The 22,095-nt window shown below is 36.5% G+C and overlaps 1 protein-coding gene across 19 annotated transcripts in view; it reads left to right on the forward strand.

Annotated features, from left to right (window-relative positions):
* The window catches only part of ERC2 (ELKS/RAB6-interacting/CAST family member 2), an 823,531-nt gene that overhangs the window by 617,958 nt on the left and 183,478 nt on the right, over positions 1-22,095 (forward strand). For all 19 annotated transcript variants that reach the window (XM_043551551.1, XM_043551549.1, XM_043551542.1 and 16 more), the window contains one exon: positions 11,598-11,732. In XM_043551551.1, the coding sequence (XP_043407486.1) occupies positions 11,598-11,732 (135 nt within the window). The remainder of the gene's footprint in view (positions 1-11,597; positions 11,733-22,095) is intronic.

Genomic DNA, 22,095 nt, shown 5'->3' on the forward strand with positions numbered 1-22,095 from the left:
TTGGATCCCTGATTTAATTACAAAATGGAACTCAACTTTAATTACTAGCACTTCTGTAATATGTAGATAAAAGTATGAGGGGATTGTAAAGATATTTACTGTGTCAATAAAGGTTCTATGTAGCTTATCTCCCCAAAATGTCAGGTCTTCGACCTTTGAATCTCATGATGCCGTTCGTAGATCTACGTTAAGATTTTTAAAGCTAACTAGAAGATTTGGACTTATCACTCATTCATTTTCATCAGCTTCTTTTATTTCCTAATCTCCTAGTCAGCTAGCTTTGCAAATCTCAATCCTGGTGTTTTGGGGCTAATATTCATTTTTGGCTCCTGTTAAAAATTTTCATAGTGGAATTCAGTGCTTGATTCCATGGATATCATAATATTCATAGTCCACACCATTAAGCAATCCTTTCTCCTGACGAGGGAGGAATTGCCACGTTCAGTTCAAGGAATTCCCTCTGGCAGTTATTTTCAGAACAGGTACTCCTGATGGCATTTTAGAGATTAAGGTTTTATTCTGAGTCATCTGTTGATCCAGAGAGTGTGTTATCATAAACAGGAAAAAAATCAACTGTTTAGAATTGAAAGCTGTCTCAAAAGAATTTTCATAGCTTTTCAAGGATATCTGTGTTGCTTTAGCCAGGGTGCATTCACAACAATGAATCCACACTCAAAGAATCCATAACTACAATTGAGAGGCTAAACAAAAAAATTACCAAAGCCACCAGACTCAGCTTAACTCATGCAGAAGGGACTCTGGTTAAGTGTCATATCTAGCTGGTAAATTAAACCTAGTATTTGATTGTCTCAGTGACAGAGCACTTATCTGGAGAGATTTAGCTCTCTAATCAGTGATAAGAAAAGGAGTACTTGTGGCACCTTAGAGACTAACCAATTTATTTGAGCATAAGCTCAATGTAGCTCACGAAAGCTTATGCTGAAATAAATTGGTTAGTCTCTAAGGTGCCACAAGTACTCCTTTTCTTTTTGCGAATACAGACTAACACGGCTGTTACTCTGAAACTAATCAGTGATAATATACTCAAAATTAAATGGTTCAGGATCTGAAGATAAATGGCAGCTAGGTTGAACATGTGTGCAGGGCCTGTCAAACTGGAGTTTGTAGTTACAATTTTGATTCCAGAAACTCACAAGACTAAATGGTGAACGAGCAACAAAGTGAAACAACTAAGTAGAAACTTGGACTTCTCTTTTGCCAAATTTTTGGAAGCTCATGCTCTGCAGACACCATCTTAAATGCCTGCTATTGCCACTTCACTAATCCTTAGAAGTCACCTTAATGTTCATTTAAAAAGTCATAACTATTTCACAAAGTATTTTCATACTTTATTTCAGGAATACCCCCCTCTAATGGATATTTATATTCAGTCTACATGTTGGAGCACAGTCTGGATTCCTTAGCTTATAAAAATACATACTGTTTACATAGGCTTCTTCATTTCATGCATACTGTTACAATCCTTGAAAAGGTTGTCAGTTGACAAGTAAGATAAATTGATTTAGTGGACTTTACAAGTGTTTAAAGCTAAGTAAAGTGTGTATTGTCCAGTATTTAATTAAATGTAACTTAGTCAGGCTACAAATCAGTTACAGCAGCGTCTTCCAATAGGCAGTTAATGCTTTCTGTGTCTTGCACAAACAAGAAGCATTTGAGATTCTTCACTTGTCTGCAGTTGATACCAGTTTACAATGTATGTGTAAAAATGCTGTTCTAAGACAAAATACTTGATTTTATTTGGAGATCACAAGTGTTGGATTTAGATGACTTGTTTAGGAAAACTTTTTAATGGTTATCCAACCAAGTGCTACTGAAAAAGCAATTGGTGTTGCATTTACATACACTAGGTCTGAACTGGTCCCACTGATCTATACACATTCTGGAAATATTTTGGTTCTTTATTTGAGCTATGTTCTGTATAGTTTCTTATTTCAATTCTTATATAGGGGATATCAAAGCTAAAAGGGATGTCACTTGTTTTCCAAAATTAATATCTTTAAAAAGACCAAATTAATCTCTACTAATAATAAATCATTAACAATAATACTTTGCACTTTTATAGCACTTGTCATGTAAACTTCTCAAAGTACTTTATGAAAGTGAGTAAATATTAGGATCCCTATCTGTATTAGCATCCACAGAGCAAAGATTTTGCAACTTGCCCAAAGTCAAACAAGTCCATTACAAAATCGGAACTAGAATGCATGTGTCCAGATTTCCAACTGCATGTTTTAATGATCAGCCCGCATTGCCTGCAGCATAGCAGTAGTCTTTATATCTGCCTCCTCACCACTTTACATAAAAGAAATAAGCTACAATAGGGGAATATTCTGAAAATATTTCAAATTCCATTTGGTGAGGAGAGATGGGGGAGAAAATCCAAAGGTAAGTAATAGCTATTGAATGATATTATCTCTATATATCCCTTAGCAACAAATCTTGCTATTTTTTTCTTCATTTAAACCACATTTGTGAGAGTTTTATTGTTAACTTGATCCAGATGACTGATCAAAGCATAGTTCCCTATTGCTACTTTGCTAAAATATTTTTTAAAGACAGTTTTAATATTACAGTTTTACAGCTACATATTGTTGTTAAGCTATTGAGTCTATTACCAGTCAATCAAAGACTTTCATTTCATTTCAGTAGATCCTTTCTTAAATGCCACTGAATCTTAGGAGGACATGAAATGTCTGTCAGTTTTCCTTCAGAGGCTAGTCATAAATTCTCTAGTAAATGGGTGAAATTTCAGTTACCCCCACAATGTGTGACTTTGGAAACTCAACGAATAGCAATGTTGAATGATCAAAGATAATTGCTTCAAGCCTTAAAGATTATTACACTTATGTATCTTAGTGTTAGCTACTTTTAATTTCTCTTTCATTCATTGATTACTTAACCATATCACAGAAGGGATGCCCCCCTCTGTATTTACTCAATAAATTATTAACTCCTTAAGAGTAAACAGTTTTGGCAAGTTTATATTGTTCAGGCTAAAATTAGTTATCTTTATAGGAGATACATTTAATTAATATATTGCATTTTGTATGTTCAGGCTTTTCATCTATTTTCATTATAAATATAAATACTCTAAACAATATCATAACAAGAAATAAGAAAATATTCAATTGGATAAATCTCGTGTGAGTAATATCAGTAGGTAACACTTTTAACATAAGAAAATAGAATTAAAATAAGTAAATGATTTATTATGATAGTATAGGATCCACAATACACTATGCAATGAAAATGTAACAATAATTATTATATTTTACACTTCTATAGCACCTTTCAGCCAAAGCCCCTATGTGCTTTACAAATATGAAGTATTATAACTGCCATTTTACAGATAGCTAAAATAAGGTACAGAAAAATTAAGATATATGTCACTGTCCCACACAGAACCAATGGTAGAATCAGGAAGAAAAATCTTATCTTTTGAATCCCAGCCTCATGTATTAACAATGTACTCTGAAAAGTGACTGGGGGAAATATTAGATTGTAGAATTTCATGTTCATTGTGTTTCAGCTATTTTGTATCAAATATGCTCATTTTATACATAAAAGGATATCTCATTCAAACTGCCAGTCCTGCAAATTCAACTTGGTATCTTAAAATCAAGCTCAGGTCTTCCTGGCTAGTGCTTTATCACCAGGAATGAATACTGTACAAATGGAGCGTAGTTAAAATTACGTTGGTGATGTGTGAGCCAGAATGGAATCCACCTTATTCCCTCAAACCAGTAACTAAATTAGTTCTGCATTGCTAGCATGAATAAAAATTAGTAAAAAGTTCATTACTCTGAATAGATATAAGGAGAAGATCTGCTAAGTAGTAAGGTGCCAGTTTTATGTATCTGCTTTTTTATTACTTCCAAACTTTAATTTATAACTGAGTTCACAGGATCCCAGATAGCATGAAAAGGTGTCAGTTTGCCACCTTTCACTGCGAAAACTGTTTTGAATCTATAGGCCTGAGGTATTCCATGTAGCCAACATTCTGTATTCAATTGTGATTAATATTTCTAGTAATGAAGCATTATTTTAATTTACTTTTTATTAAAAAGGGGTTTGACACTGTACATGTTTCAACATATATCAAAATCGCTAAATTAAGTCCCAAGTTCGCAAAACCCTTAGGAATATGCTTAAGGGCTTTGCAGAAAGCAAATGGATTTAAGCACATGCTTAAAGATTCTGTTGTTCTGGGGAGTAAGTCTACTGAGAGGCTGAAACTAGCATCGGATGCTGCTGCCCACTTTGTGAGAGTCTTACTAGGAGCCAAAGACACGAGTTTCCATTGGGTTTCCAGATAGGATATATGGTGGTGTTTTTCATCTGTAAAGCCTTAACTGGCATGGGATCTGGCTACTTGAAAGATTCTCTCCTTCCCTGTGCCATACTGCCACGGGGGTGGTAAGTGGAGATGTTGAAACTGGAGCCACTTCAGTATAAAAGAGAGGGAGGGTCCAAAAGGACAGTCTGCATTCTCGCCTCTCAACCTTTGGAATTTATTCCCTCACTCTTGTTTGAAAACAATGCAAATATATTGATCTTCAGGGCAAATTGTAAGGCTCATCTATTTTCATAGTCTTCTGGAGACGGTGAGATTATAAGGGGTGGGATGGGATAAGGCCCTAGGTGGAATGGTGTATTGGCTTATTTGTTATTTTATTATCATTGAATATGTCTAAGAAGCAAGGCTTATTGTGTTCCTTTATTTGTTTCCATAATATCAAATATAACTTTAAGCGAAGCTGGGCATTTAGAAACTTAGGTCGATCCCTTTTTGTTTTAGAATTTGAAGTAAATAACATATATTACTAAAATGATACCTAGATATCCAGGATTTTGCATTTGAGAAAACACTCTCTTGGAGTTGTCATAGATTTAATGGTCAGAAGGGACCATTATCCTCATCTAGTCTGAACAATGGAATAGCACAGGCCAAAGAACCTCACCCAGTAATTTCTGCATTAAACCCATAACTTCTGTTTGAGCTATTGTATATCTTCTAAAAAGATATCCAGTCTTGACTTAAAGACTGCATGTATTGGACTAGTTTTTTATCTGTGGAATTACAGAATAAAGTGGGAGTTAGGAACACTATAAAATGAAGATAGGACAATATTTGGTACTGTGGCATCATTGACAAAATATATAGAGTAAATATATAAAGATATATTAGACCCAAAACATACTAGCTTTTGGCTAATGGAATAATTGGCAGTTGTAATTGTGTTTTAAGACCCTATTCTGCTCTATTTAAAACAGTTTTGAGAGGAAAATTTAAATACCACATATTCAAAAACTGTCCTTTAAGAGCTATTAAATAATAGTTATAAAGCCAAAAGTGGCACAGACTTGAAGTTAAAAGAAAAGGAGTACTTGTGGCACCTTAGAGACTAACCAGTTTATTTGAGCATGAGCTTTCGTGAGCTACAGCTCACTTCATCGGATGCATAGCATATCGACTTGAAGTTGACACATTTTAAACACCCACATAGATTGTACTGAACTATACATGTTCTAAGATTAAGAGATTCCAATATTTTAAACTAAAACTGTAGGTTCTGATGTACTATAGCGTCACAGGCTAAATAGAAAACTTTTAGCAAGCGCTTGGTTGGGAAATCTTCAAGTAAATTCAAGATGCTGCAGGAAGTGATGCTACTGCCAAGTCAGTAGGTGGCACTCTTCCCTCTGAGTCAGTATTTAACCAATGTTCCAGCATGTTGTCTTGGGACACTACTGTTGGAGGTGGTGTCTTTCAGCTAAACCTAGGCTGTAAACACATGTGGTCAATAAAAATCCCATGGTATTTTTTGCAAATGTAGGTATGACGCCCTGAGGTATCTGCAGTGTGATTGATTAATTTCTTCTGAGAATAAAAATATACCTGACATTTCAAAGCTTACCAAATATTAAAAGAGTTTGCAAGTGAAACATTCAGCAGTAATGTACAGAGTACTGTGCTTTTTAGAAAGGGCTGGAAAAGATTGTTATATCCCTCTATTATATTTCCTCACTGTGTTTACTTTTTTCCAAAAAGGACTTCTATTTATAAAATGTTTTAAAGATTACAAAAGATCTCATTCTTAAATTATAAGAAATATCCTAAGGAAAATAGAGTTTAGTACAGAAGTACTGTATTTTTTAATGGTAGATCAAGTGAAACAAAAATTTAATCTTAAAATGTTCATATTAACTTATTCCTGCAGAGGGCTAACCAACCAAAACATATTTTACCAGAATTTGGTGCCATTTTTAAGAGGCCAGTTAAAAGCAAGATTTTTGAAAAGGTTTAGGGTGTCTGATCAAAATGTGATTTTTTTTCATCTCTGTTTTGCACTTCTTACTACGTTGCTCCCAGTATAGACAAATTAAAGGAAGCTTCCTATAGCATTCACAGTTGCTTTGTGCATATTTTTACTGCAATCCAGAATTCACAAAAAAGAAACATTAGAAGTGGTTTATTTATATTTCAGCACCGAATTAGAAAGATTACATCATTCATTTACAGTTCTTATCCCAGGACACTTCTAATCCCCAGCACCTCATTACAGGAGACACTTTTAGGATTGCATATATCATCTTGTTTAGCTTTTGCATTCTTTTATGGGATACAGTTGAAAGGTAGGAAATTTAAGGCTGTTCATTGATAGGAAAATAAACTAATAAAGTCTTAGGAGCTTCCCCAAAGGGGAAAAATATTACAGTGTTTACAGTAACTGGGTTATTATTTGTCCATTAGTTCTCCATCTTTTTCACCCGCGTGAAAAAGGCCTTCTTTCTTGAATATACATGCAAACAATCTACCTATAATTCAGATAGAGTTGATCCTCTGGTAAAATTAGAAGAAACTCCTTCATAAGTACACACAGTCATATGCTTCTCTCCCCTTATCCAGTATGGAGGAAGCAGAATGGCCCTAATTGTACAGAAAACATTCAGTGCTATGCTGATGAGAAAGATACTAATGCAGGGTCTCTTATCCTCCTCTTATTAAGTTTATAATGTAAACAAACGAGCACACAGCTCCAGGTCAGCACAAACTCTATATTCTGTTTCTAGTAAAGACACAGATTTAAGATGCCTGCAGCCATTCCATGTTATTAAATGATTCTGGGCATTTAATGAAAATACATATCATCTTTTCCTTCCACGTATTAGGAATGTTCTATTACACTGTTGTTAAGCAGAAAATGAGGGTACACTACTGCAAATCCTTTCTTAGCCCAGGATTATTTTGCCCCCAACCATGGTAATTTCCATTTATAATTATGTTGAAATGATTGGGATGTGTCAACTCTTGTTGAATGTATTGTGGTGCACTGGAACTGGAATGTTGACAGGCAAAATAGAGGTCTAAAAAGAATCAGGTGCCAATATGGAATAAGGAGGTATGAAATTTTTTTCTGACACCAATGATGGAGATAGTTCTAGGATGGAAAAGTTCTGTCACACATGCATCTCACCCACCTGTCTTAGCACTGCTGAACTTTCAGCTTCATCATCTGATAAAGCCTGCTCAATATGTCTCTGCTATGTGAATTTGTTTTACATGTCCACTGGGTATGCTTTTTAGCAGGAACCATTTAACACCTGTAGCACAGGTATAATCTGGAACTGCTTGTCTCGGTTAAAAATATCAGCTGTTGACTCTTGACTCTCATTTCTCTACCTGTGCCTGTTGTCTTGTGCCTACATTGTTATCCTTGTTGACTGACATTAAAAAAACAACCACCTTTTACCCGTAGTTTCCACACTGCGTTACTGGAGTTAGCAACATTATTTCCTATTCCAAATATACATCATAGTAGTAAGTTGTAACTCAGTTATTAAATGTCTTTTTTTCCAAGGTATACAGTGTTGTTGCAGCCCCAGGATATTAGAGAAACAAGATGGTTGAGGTAACATAATTGATTGGAGTAATGTCTGTTGGTGAGAGAGACAAACTTTTGAGCTTACACAGAGCTCTTCTTCAGGTGACCAGTGTAAGATGAAGTAGGTATGCTACTATTGCCCAAACATTAGATGTGCCAAAGATTCCATTTAGTGGCATTTGCTGTTTTTCAGTGAGTTAAAAAGAAATTAGCATGTTGTCTGTGGTGTTCATGAACTGATTATCTTCTTTGCAAAGAACCCAAAGCTTGTTTGATTGTTTAAACTAATCTTTCTGCTAAACTATAGGTAGCTGGCTGGTATGGTGCTGATTTCTTAAGATGCATATCATTTATCTTTATAAACATTTTGAAATCATGCTAATTCAGTGTCTGCCATTTTAAAGATAATGGAATAATAATTCAAAAATTCCATAATAGTCAGCTAGACTTAACCAATAGTTCCAGTGGTTCCAATTTTAACAGTTCAGTTTAGAATAACAGGCTATAACATCCTCTCTGCAGCTTTCACACATCTTATGAGGGGGTTTGGATGAGTATCAGGCGTGGAGCACCATTTAATATCAGTATGGCACCTGTGCAAGTCATGCTGCCATTGCTTCAGGTACAGAGAAGGCCCAAAGATAAAAGACTGGAACCCATTTCCATTGTTTAGCAGGAAGTCTAATCCAAATGCAAGAGCAGTTGTAAATGAAGACCCTCTACAGATCTTAGACCATTGTCCTATTTAGAGGTTTCCTTTCCTATACCTCTTACCCTTGAAACAAGAGTCTGGATGTAGGTTCATTTATTACAGTAATTAACTTAAAGATACAACATATATCAAGGATATGTTTTTAATTAGTATGTTGTTCAATTGCAGTTTGTAGGTATTTATTTTAGTGCATAAAAGGCAAGGGGATTAATTGTACACCCATCTTTGACAGATTCACAGAATCTTCACCATGAAACCTGTCAAAATTTGGGGTACCTCTGTGCCACTCCATATATTTTTCTTTGAGATAAGTTTGCTGGTAGTAGCTTCCAAATTTTCCACCTTCATAAGTGCTCTGTTCCTTGTAGCCTCAAGTGGCTGCTCTTGTGAAGTCAACGGTGCATATTCAACTGTTGCTCCCTTTTGCCAGCCTCCGTTACTTCATATTTTCTCCTAAACTACAGGCCTCCTCGCTCTTCCTCCATCTCACCTGCTCCCTCTGCATTACTCATGCTGATTTTCAGCAGAGCTGGTCAGACATTTTCCAGTGGAATGTTTTGGTCTAAAAATACCTATTTGTTGAAGTCAAAACATTCTGTGAAAACATGTTGATTTCAACATTTCATTTTGAAATTTTTATTTTATAGGGTTTTTATTATTTTTATTTTATGTTTTTATGTTGTTGTACAATTTTATATTTATAAAATTTATTTAAAATATAAAATAAACATTAATACAAAATAAAATAGTAACATTTAAAAAGTCAAAATTGAAACAAAATGTTTTGTTTGTCCCAAAACAAAATTTTGCACACACAAATTCTTTTGTGGGGAATTTCTACATTTGACATTTGTTCTATTCAGTAGAAAACCCATTTAGAAATCACAGTTTCCCACAAAATTGAAACTTTGTTTCCCAACCAGCTCTGGTATTCAGTCATATTTGCTGTTCATCCTTCCATTGTTTTAAAAGGAAATGGGAGATCATCTCTTTTGAAACAAAATGGAAAATATGGGTTTGTCAGTGACTTAGCATGTGGCAGTGTATTTGATTACAAGGATGGGGCATTGTTCCAATTACTCTGCCACCTGGCCTTTGGAGGAATTAATTATTTGAAACACTGAGGTGATCCTTTTTTGAACATTTTATTGCCCCCGAGATACTATAAAAATATTGATAGTGACTAAATATTTGCCAAGTGTTTGCCAAGAGGTTTTATGTATCTTACCTCTGGCTGCTCCTGCACTTTCTGTGGGTGTTTTGTGGTATTTCACTTGAGGTAACAGAGCTCGTCTACAGGGGGCATCTGTCTCTCTCCCCCTCATCACAACCCAATGGACACAATCCTGTTGGGGAGCTCTGCTGTAGTATATGTTTGTATAGTAAGTGCAAATACGACATCTCTATTTTCAATTATCCCTATAATTCACAACCTACCCCATACTGTGCCTTTCTACAGCAAAATAGTTATATATAAAATTTGGTTGTAGCACTAGAATATATGGTATTTATTTGTTGGGTTGTTTATTGTAGAAACCTCTTGCTTTTCTACTTGAAAAAAATTGCAAAATTTGGTGAATTTAATGGCAAGCATTCATTTTCATATTTAAGAATAAAATGTTCCCAAACAGTAGTTCAACTCAAGTTTGTATTGGATTATTTAATACTAAAACTACATGGGTGCAGATTCCTATTATATCATTCTGACATCTAAATTATATTAACTGCACCCTCATCTAATTGCTCCAACAAACTCTGGGTAAGGAATTTGAAAACAACTGAATTTTGTTCATGGGTTTGTCAGGTGCAGGTAGGTAATCTCATGATTACAATGTATCAAGCATGGCTGAAATTATTTTGAATAATGACTACTGACAGTAGTAAGTACTCTGTCCAGTTGTAAGTGTTTGCATGATTGGGAAATTACATAATACAGATATTTTAGTGTGACCCACCAAGGTCTGGATTGCTGAGCTCTGAGTGTCACATGATATGAAATAAATGTAATAGCAATTATAGGCAGTGTCTTATTTATTATTACCTGGTGGCATCTATATTTTATTACCTCTAGAAGTCAATAACTGAAATGACAAATCTTTTAAATTGTTTTCATAATCTGAATCTGGTTAAAACTTATTCTCACTGATTAACCTGGTGTACCTGTATGTGTATTACACAGTCTTCGGATTCTTATGCCTAATTGTTTTAACAGCCTGATCCTAGTAAAAGAAAAAACTTTGCAATTAAACCCTGAAAATAGGTGAAGATACGGCGTTCACCATAACTGCTCATTATTGTTACTGTGAATGCTAATGTAATCGCTAGTATGCATGAAAATTTGTATTCCTTTTAATCTGATCTTGCAATTATTCAGTAAGACTTTACACATTGAAAAAGAAATATCCAGGAACTCATGTTTTAAAATAGTAACATAAAAGTATTGGGCTAGATTTTGCTCTGTTACACTTCTAAAACCCAGTGAATTTACTGGGCCAAATTCTGTACTCTGTGATCCCATTTGTGTAGAAATCAGTGTGATTGCATGGGGCATTAATTGACACCGTATTTGGCTCAGTGACTTTAGTGGGGTTGGAACGGTATCTACAGAAACAAAGTCTGTCCCACTGTGTTTTCTTTCTTTCCTTAATTAGGCCCCAGTCCTGCCTTTGGCTTCTGCTGGCAGACCCTTGCACCTACACAGAGCTAATTATGGGCTCGAGGGCTTAGAATTTGACTTATGATAACATTTTTAGATTTTGAAATGAAAGGAGAACTGTGGGTGCCATACTGTACATTCTGCCAAGACTGTAGTTGACCGATATGTTCCAGCACTTAACAACATAAGAGTGGCAATACTGGGTTAGACCAATGGTCCATCTAGCCCAGTATCCTGTCTTCTGAAATGGCCATTGCCAGGTGCTTCAGAGAGAATGAACAGAACAGGCAATCAATGGAATTGTGTCCCTTTCCCTGATCAGACACAGAACAGAATGAAACTGATGGCAGACAACTATGATGATGACCATCACCACTTCCACCACCACCATCACCACCACCACCACCGGTCTCCTGGGAGGACCCAGCACTCAAATCACCGACCCTCTCCAGATCAGGTCAGTCACCTCCTTTCTTACCTTCACACTTACCCTTTTACCATTCTGAAATTTCAAGATAAAATAAATATTCCAAAGAAATAATAAACAATATAAGTGATACACTTTTTGAACTGAAACTAATAGCTTTGGTATTTATTTCCATCACTCGGGGAATCTAAACGTTTTCCTTTCTCTTTCTGTTTGGCTTTTTGTCTGTCTTATAATATTTTCCTTCCCTCTCTTCCTTAAGCTTTTAAGCAGAGTTACCATTCAACTGTTTAAATAGAAAGTTACTGAAGAGCTGCGTAGTTACTGCAACTTCACTATTAGGTACTTGCTTTTTGGAATAACTGTTATTCAAAGACTTGGTCAGCATTTTCATTATGAGCTTGTGTTCAGTTGTTCCTAAGCTGGCTATGAAAATATCTTTGAATTGAAACTATTCATTGGCAAATATTGCATTAACTCAGTTTTGGTTGTCTTTAGTAAACAAAATGTAAATGTTTTGGGATATATTTTAGAGTGAATTTTCAAAAATGACTAGTGATTCGGGGGGGCCTCAGTCTTTGCGTGCTGAGCTTGAAACATCTTCAAGAGACCTTTGTTTCAGAGTAACTATCCTCTGACAATTGGGACCCATTAGTGTGTCAGTTTGGACAGCCCAAAATTGAGCCATCACCTAAATCACGAATCATTTTTACAAATATCAGAACTTGTTTTTTAAATAAAAATATGCAAGTTTTGTTTATAATAATGATATTAAAATGTTAATATTTTTACAAAATGTGAAAAAATAAAGTAAATCAAAATTACTCAAATGTGATTCCATTTTAATTTTGTATTAGCACAATGTCTAGGGCAATGTACATCACCTTGCCTATAATTTTAATACATAATATGACGTAATTTTATTGTCACCCCAAAAATTTCTCTTTAGGAAGTTTTTTTTATGCTGGTTCTGCAATTAATGTTGCTGTAAATAGGCAAATAATAGGTACATGTCAAATGTTCAGCCTCCTTAATCTTGGATTGTAGCAATCTGCATAAAGTGGATACCTTGACAATAAACTTTGATTTTGTTGTGTTTAAGATGGATGTGTTTTCAAACAGAAACTGAGGGCCTTTTTGTTTTCTGAAATGCCTTGATCCTGCAAGGACTTAAGCTCATGTATCACTTTATGTATATGAGTAGTGCCATTGGAATTAATAGGACTATGCATATGCATAAAGTTATGTACATACTAAAGTCTTTGCAGGATTGAGGCTTTGAATGTATTGAAAACTGCTAAACAGTTGTCAGAATATTTGTGTTTAAATTTTTGTTTATATTACAGTATTATTACCAAATTATATTTGACCCTAACTGTGTGAAACTATAAGGATTACGATTTTTATTTCTTTTCCTTTATATCGTGTTCTTGAAATAATTGTTTTTCTTGTTTGCTATCTGCAAAATCTTTTCCTTCTCATTTTCTTTTACCTCTGGTTTTCTTCCTCCCCCTTTTCTCCTTTCCTCACCACTAATTAGAAGAAACTACCTCAGTGGGGTGGGATTGATGAGAGGCAGAGGACCACCACAGCAAACCAAGACAGCGAAACTCAGCAGCATCTCTTACAGTATTGTGCTTCTGGGTGTCAGTTTTTAGATGAGATGGTTTGTGAAATATTCAGTATGTTGGAAAAGAATAATACAATACTTTGTTCTATTTATATTTTAGACACTTGATGGCCCCCTGTCTTCCTCTGAAGAGACTATACTTAGAAGTAGGCTGAATTCATTAGGATATTTTTGATACAGTATCTTCACATATGATAGTGCCCTCTTGTCTGTACATAGGATGGTTATTTCACTACTCCTGCACCACCCAGGTGCTGCTAAGTGATTACGTGACATACTCAGGGACTAGTTTTCCAAACCATTTACCAAGCAGTAAATGGTTTTCTACCTCCAAGGGAGAAAGAAGGAAGCAGGGGAGGGAGGAATTGTGACTCACAGTGCCTCCCAGAGTTACATCTCTGTTGGTGGCAACTTACACAGGACACCAACCTTTGCTCAGGGCTGTGCTTAGTCACAGTAAGACTTGATAAGAGCACAGCCAACACTGGTAGTGCTGCAATTTTGCAGGTTGCACAATATGACTGCAGGTCAGAAGCTGCATTGTAAAGGAGTCATACACACTTTTATATTCAGTAAAAAATGTGGTCTTTAAAAATAAATATTTAAAATTGGAGATGTAGATTTTGTAAGATTTTTCTGCAGATACACTGATGCTAAAGAATTAACATGTCCCTACCAAAATGTTATTTAAATCCTACAGTTTGGGGAGTCTGGTAAGACCCTGAACTCTTTCGTTGATTCCCTTCTGCAGAACACCAAAGCAATGACATACTTGTTAGAAGTTTTTTGAGCACATGGATATGATATTTGCCTATTATCATTTTTGTTATCATAAGAAAGGATGTTAGAGTCCTCACCACAGAGGAAATACAATTAAAAGAAACTGAGCCTGAAATTATTCTATTTAAAGAACCAACCTTACATTTCAAGATAAGAAAATATATCTATAGATCTCTATATATCTTTCAACAGCATTTCCACTGCAGTCAGGTAGCCATTAATAATCCCTTCCAAATTCCAGTGGAATGTGCTTAGTAAAGAGTGGAAGTTAAATATGCCAGCTACAGATGAAAACTTCTTGAATGCTGGGTTTGGCTATTTAAAATATCAAGTTTGAAAATGGTCATAAGAGACTTTTGCAGCAAGAATGAAATCCAGTGTAGTAGGTGAGTGTGGGGGAAGGGTTTGGAGAAGGTGGCAGGGATGAGAGAAGGATGCAGGTGCTGCTCAAAAGAAAAGGGAGGGGTCAAAGCAATAGTATGCTCAGACTAGGAAGAAGTGGGGAGGAGTTGAAGAGCATGATGAAGCCATCAGCAACTGGAGGAAGGGTCTGGGAACCAGCTCGACAGGAGAGCACAGAAGAAAATTCATAGGAGGAAGGCACAGGGTCTATAGCAGGAGGAGGAGGAGAGCCTGATTCTGATCTCACAATTCTATTGACAATATGGTGTTACACCTGATTTACACTGGTGCACGAGAATGCAAAATCTATTCCAATAACATTTGGTAGTTCATTTATTTTGGCAGGTAAATTAAATAATTGTATGAAAAAATTGTGTGGTTTGTAAAAACAACCATGAAATATACAAATGTTAAAAAATTGAGAATGTTCAGCCAGCGTGGATGGTAGTATTGTCAACAGTGACAGAAAATGCAAGGGAAGAGGTAAGGAGTTCAGTTTGTCCCAAGATAAGCTTAAGTCAATGGTGAAACATATAGGAGGAAAGAGGCTGAGGTGCAGTATTAGACTGAGGGATTCTGGTCAGATATAGAAAGGTAGATTTGAGAGACATGCATGAAGATGGCAATTGAAGCCATATGAGCAGAAGAGTTTGTACAAAGAAAGGATGTAAAAGAAGAAGAGGAGAAGGCAAGGATGGAATCCTATGGTCCTCCCATGGAGATGAGAGATGCTGAAGAAACAGCCAGAGAGAGGTAGGAGAATTAGCAGAGACTGGAAGAATGAAAGCCCTGGGAAGAGGATAAGATATCATGAAGTACATTGATCAACTGTGTAAAAAGAAAGCAGAGAGGTCCATGAGGATGAAGATGGAGTAGAAGCCATAAGATTTGGCTGAGAAGAAAGTACTTGGAGCCTTAATGTGAGAAGTTTCAGTTCAGAGAGTGAAAGCCAGAGTGGAGGGGGGTCCAAATGAAACTTGGGTCAGTGATGGTAGATGACACATTGACTGAGTTTGGATATGAAGGGAAATTGGGCTTTATTGGACAGCCAGGTGGAGCTGAGGTGTTTGAGGATAGAGCAAAACATGCTTGTGAGAGGAATGAACCCAAAGAGAATGAGAGACTGAAGAGGGTTTACAGCTGAGTCAGAAGACAGAAGAGGAACAGAGAAGAGGGCATATGAGCAGTAAAAAAAAATCATTACACTGGTGGAGTGGAGGCTGGAGAAAGACTGAGGAGAAGTAGGTGGCAGGTGGGCGATGTTGAAGGAAATCAAAAGTTGGTCAGAGAGAACTTGGAGAGTGAGAGGTGAGAAAAATAAATCATGTCTGGTGAAGAGAAGGGTGAGGAAGTGTCCATTTGGGTGAATGGGAGAGTTGATCCGAGTAGTACATCAAGAGGAAGTAATGGTAAGAGTAAAAATAATTGGCTGAAGCGTCAATGTGGAGGGTGAAATCACCCAAGGTGAAAGTGAAGGAATGTTAGGTGAAGAAGAGGGAAAGCCAGGTGTCAAAATCAAAGCAGGTGGATGAGAAGGAGGGTCAAAGGAGGAGAATGAGTGAGAATGGGGGGAGTTGTAAACAGCAGGAACAGGAGAGTAGTAGCCCGATGCCACTATCTGATATTTGGAGATGATTTGGAGTGAAAGGTAAGAGAAGGAGAAGTCAAAAAAGAGCAGCTACCAAAGCAGAGGTATGGCATAGCAATGGAAATTTTTGTTTCCGTGGATAGGAAGAGATGGAAGGAAGGAGAGATGAAGAGGTTGTGCATAGCAGTCATCTCTTTTTGGGTGAAATAAGTATTCCAGAGTGAGCAAGAGAAGGAGCATAGGAAGGTAATGAAGGTGCGGATGGGTATAAGGTTTGAAGGGGCAGCCCCTGGAGTGGAGATGGTGTCAGGGATGGTTGTGGGATTTGAGAAGCTGGTTTCTGGGCAGATTATGTCAGATACAAGGAGGGGAATTGATGGAGGATGCAGAAGTGAGATATGGACTTGCAGTTGTGTGTGAGCAGAGGACAGAGGGATGAGGGTAGAGTGGGTGGACTTGGAGCACTAAAGGGGAAGTGAAGAAGGGATGTGAGATAGAGTTGACAGGAAGTAAGGGAGAGGAGTGAGATGAGGAGGAAGGGGAGCAGTGACTCAGAAAAGAGGTGTGATGAGAATTGTAAGACACTAATGAGAGAAGATTATGCAGTCCAGGAGCAGAAGAACAGGAGGTAACAATAAAATGGAAGGTGAATATATCAACAAACCAGCAAGATAGCAAACTGATGGTACAGCAGTTAAACCATGGCAGTTAGTTAATTATGCATCGAGAAAATGAATAGATCCATAGGCTAATCATTGTAAAAAGAATCTCCAACAGAACAGCATGCTAGCTATGAATGTGAGAGAACTAATCATAGCCTGTGCTTACATTTTTCAATTATGAATCATTTTTCTCTGTCTGTGCGCCGTTATTGTTTGCCATTCCATACAGTACTCTTTGTTATTGCAGTTTGATTGTCATGTGGTTTTATTATGCAAACCTTTATTTCCCATTCACAACAGTATATTGCATACAAAATTCTGGATGTGTGGTTTTTGGTCACCATGATCCAACATGCTGGTAATGGTGTGAAACCACAGAATAAACTGGAAAAATAAACGTGTAAATGGTCAGGGGGGTATTTTTAATTTTATAAGAAGAAAAAGATGGTGCACACTGTAACACATATGCCACTTAACAGGGACTGCTAGTTACCCTTTCAAGGTTGTCTATCAATTTTGAAGACTAAGCAGAAATTCCAAAAGATAAAGCATAAGTTCTAGACAGAAAAAAGATATTTGAAATACACACAGCATTAACTTTGAAAAATATGTTTGTCTAAGTTGTATTGAGTTGATATTGATGATTTTGAATGTTGCTAGTTTTATACGTGTATTTATATAGAGAGACATATCTTTCTGGAAAACTTTGATATTATGTATGGCATATATGAAAAAGTGTGTGTGTGTGTGTGTGTGTGTGTGTGCTTGCATGAGAGAGTAAGAGATTTTCTACCCCTCAGCATCTATTTGGGAGAGTAAGGCCATCTCTGCCCTTTATGTATGTCTGTGTGTGCATATGCTTGCTATAAAGAAAGAGGGTGTGTTATCAATCTGTATGTAGATAACATATACACACAACCTAGGCGGCGAATAAACACACTCCCATTTTTCACATGATGCTGTTTGCTCAAGCTGTAATTTATATATTATATTTACATTACAGATGCTATGTCAGGGCAAGATTGAGACTTTACAGCTCACCCTGAGTAAGGAGCAGCATGAGGGTGTGCTGCCCCAGAAGTAACCCAGGGTAGGAATTGTGACTCCTGGCAGAGGAGACTACTCCTTTACTGGGTGTAGCATACTCCTCCTCTTCAGCCTGATCAAATCCACTGACTGATGTGTTATGGGAGAATAACTAAGTCTCTACCTACTCCCTGCCCCTCTTCCCCTCATTTTCTGCCCACCTGTTTGGGAGAGGAGGGAGTAAAGGTACACAGCCCCAGCTTAGCCTCATATGTCTGGACTCAATGTCCAGAGAAGCCCTAAGAAAGCCGCATAGGCAATAGGGATATTCTTACTCTCCCATACTCCCCTGTGTGGCAATGTGAGAGTCAGACACAATATGTACATACATGATTGTTGTACCTCTGGTTTTTGTATAAAAATCTTTCTCAGTATTTATTGGTATTAAGTTCAAAAAAGTAAAATAAATACACCTCAGTACAGTATTTGTAATTTTCAGTTCTTTCATCCAGAATTGGCTGTTAACAAACTCTAAAAACAAATTAAATCTGCAACTTTGTAGTTAGATTCTTTGATTCTTTCCCTTCAGCTTGTGCTTGAGTGTTGGCAACTTACTTAAATTCCACCTAGGAACTTATTGGCAGTCAGTGCAGATCCTGGAGCATTGATGTAATCTGCTCCCAAAATGAAATTCTCCTTAATAAGCATTTGGAGCTAGCTTCAGTTTCCAAGTGGCTGTAACAAAGGTAGCCCCATGTAGAGTGCATTGCAATAATGTAATCTGGATCACTGGAACAAAAAAACTCATGGGGGATAAAGTTGAACGCCCAGATTTGGACACTCCTGACCCCTTAGTCTTGTACAGACCTCCAGGAAGCTTTTTCTTGAGAGACTCTCCTCTTCCCAACACTCTGTAGTCTAGAGGAAAGTGCTTCAGACCAGCAGACTGAGTTCTAGTCCCAGATCTTCCATTGACTGCTGATAATATTTCTCTGTGCTTCACAACCCTTTTTATTAACTAAGGCATCACATCCCTGCCTTAGAGGGAGGCAACTGTTATTCATCCATTTTACAGATAAGGTAATAGAGGGGCCGGTACCAGCTCACTTCAGGCTAAACTGGGAATAGAACACAGGTTTCTATAATTACAGACCCAATGTTCATCCACTCTGCCATATTGCCTTTCAGAAGGAATGTGATAATGCGCTCTCTACTGAAAGTCTGCTCCCAGAACCGGGAACAAAACCTAAGAAATCTGATCTTTGTTAGTGTTGCTAATACCAAGCATTCAAAAATTATTACTCTGACCCACACGAAATCATGAGATTTTAAAAAGTAATATTTTAGGTGCTTTTTCTTTGCCTTCTGGTTTTAGAGCCTTTAGGGTACACATTAGTGATGTTTTCATACTTTTCTCTGCAGCCACGAGGATTACAAATGTACCTTCTTAAAAGGAAATCTGAGATTCTCACATAATCACAGGATTCTAGGACCCTGGGCTTTAAAAAGAAAACAAACCACCAGATATGGTGAGAGGTAGCAACACTGCTTTTCTGTTACCTGACTCTTACCCTGCTTCTAAGTATATGGATGGACATGTAAAAAACCAGGTTCAATATTACAAATTTATGGAAGGACAGGGGGATAGCCAGAAGCTTTAGCTTATTAATATATTAAGTGAATATGGTAATTTGAAAAGTATAAAATATAGGCTGTGAATCAAAAACCCAAATTAAACTAGGTCTGGTTTTGGTTTGTGACTGGAAAAGAAAAACACGATCGAGAGTTTGCCACAATCAAAACCAAAACTTGCTTTCTAAGCCCATCAGTATGTAAAACTAAATTTTTTACATATCTCAAAAACAATAGAAATTGGACTGATAAGGAAAGCACCAACTCAGTTTCTAATATAAGAAGGAGCTACTGTGGTATAGCAGTTTAGTGCACAGCCTTGAGAGCCAGTGTCAGTGGGTTCCAGACACTGACTCATTGTTTGACTTTCGGAAAACATTAAACTACAATACTCCTAAACCATTGATACAACTTTGGCATGGATTCTGTATAATAATAATAGTAATAATAAATTAATTAATACCACACAGGGCTGGTGTTAATTAATTAATGCTTGTAATGCACTTTGAGATGCAAAGATGAAGATGCTCGAGTGAAGTGCAAAGTGATGGTAAAAGTAATTTCAGGTTTTACAGTATTTCCCCTTACTTTCACATGTTGCTGGGCACATGCACTTTAGGGCGCTTATGGTGTGAATAACTTCCAAATCATGTGGTCATAGTAGCTCAGGAAAACAGAACATTCCTCAGATGAAACAGTCAATCCTGTCTATTTTACAAATATTTTATTTTAAAAATATTATGATTTAATAAAGATATTTCACCCTTATTAAGATAAATACAATAAAAACAACTTTTATCATGGTCAGCATCATGTAGTACACAGTCATCATGGTTATTTTTTATTCCAGGCATGGAGGAAAACTGGTATAGCACATACTACTGTGTGGCAGCTGTTAGCTAATTCTGACCTTTGAGTGGCAGCCACTGTATTTCTCATTCTCTTTATACAGTCAAAAGTCAAGACTTAGGCCTTGACTGAGTAACTAGCTAAAGTAAATGAGACTAGTCATGTGCCTAAAATTAAACATGTGCTTATGTGCCTTCCTGACTCAAGGCCTTAATGATGACTTCATACTGCAGATTAGAGAATGTGCAGAGGACTATTCCTGCCTTTAATATTTACATAGCCATTAATACCTACTTTATTCCAAAAAGGGGACTGAACAAACCCTTCATCCAACTTCCTTTGGACTTTGGGGAAGTTTGGATTTGGTTTCACACTGAAGTTTCACAGCAGATCTTTTATATTTGTAATATCCCAGATGAAAACCCTATGTCCAAAGAGCCCTGAACTTTGGGGAAGTTCTGATCTGGATCTCAGTTATGTAGCTCAGGCTCATCCCTAGTTTATTCTAATGCTGCATTTATATTCATATCACAGTGTTAATTAATGTCTAGTAAGCTCTTTAATCAAGTAAAACCCTATGTAAATTTGAAATATTTATTATTGTTGTTATCCCTAGCTTTATATTTATAATTATTACGTCAATACAAATTTTCATATGCCTTTTAATTATATTAAAGTTGCACTTTTTCTGGTGGATAAGTTGGAGTGCAGAGGTTTGGTTTTACTGTCTATGTTACCTCCTGAAGATGGATTCTGTATACCTATCCTTTGCTTAGAGAAATAAATTTATTTTATGTTTTGAGGTTTAATGAATGTGATATAAATGTATACATACTGTCCTGTGTGTATATTTATATATATCTATATTTATATGTCAGCTTTGCAGAGTCTTTTCCACATATGGAAGAATTTCTTGAGATCATGTTTAGCTGTAGAAACTTCTTCCCATCACTTCCCAGGAGTGTGTGCATTAGGATATACAGTACTTATATAGAGGTTTACATTTATCTTACATTGCTTAGTAGAAAAATTAACTGCCACCATCACAGTCTAAAGTAGGTTTACAAAGCAGCTGAAAGAGGCAAAAAAAATTCCATTCTGTAATTTACAGTAACTTGATAACAAAAATTGCATATCTGATACTTCTAATGTTGGTTATATACGTGAGATAGCATGTCATAGGCTTTCATTACGAAGGAGATTATAAATTTTTGCATTGCAAATCTAATTTCAAGGACCGCTTCTTGTAGGAAGCTTTGGATTTCTGCTTCATCTAGTGACAAAGCTTTAAAATACATAAGTACATGGTGAAACATCTTATTCATATTATTGTTAGTAAGGGAATGATAAAGTCAGTGGTCACAAGCTATACGCCCTACTTATTATATTTGGGTGCATCTTAAGTATACACAAATAGGCAAATTATGGAACTTATTTTAAGGCCCTCCTTATAACTTGCTGACTCATTAATTGTGACCACTTTTGTCATGGACAGATTTGAAAATATATCTGTGACTCCAGTAGCTAAAGTTAAAGGAATTTTTAAGATTTATTCAACTTTCTGAGTATAAAAAAGACCCCCATAATATGAAGCTCCCAAAGCTCTATTCACCAAAGTTGCAAATGAATCTTCACAGCCAGTCTCTTCCCATTTTCCAGTTACAGGCTCAGTTCTGCATGTCATTCATGCACAGAACTCTCACTTAAATCAACTGTTGTTCTATGTTCGGAAGGCTTGTGGGATTGGGCCCTAAGATATATTTGACCTTTCAAGTTTCTAATAAGTGACTAACAGATAAAACATTCTCAGAGTTGTTATAAATA

This window comes from Chelonia mydas, chromosome 7, assembly GCF_015237465.2.
Source record: "Chelonia mydas isolate rCheMyd1 chromosome 7, rCheMyd1.pri.v2, whole genome shotgun sequence".
NCBI classification, from domain to species: domain Eukaryota; kingdom Metazoa; phylum Chordata; order Testudines; family Cheloniidae; genus Chelonia; species Chelonia mydas.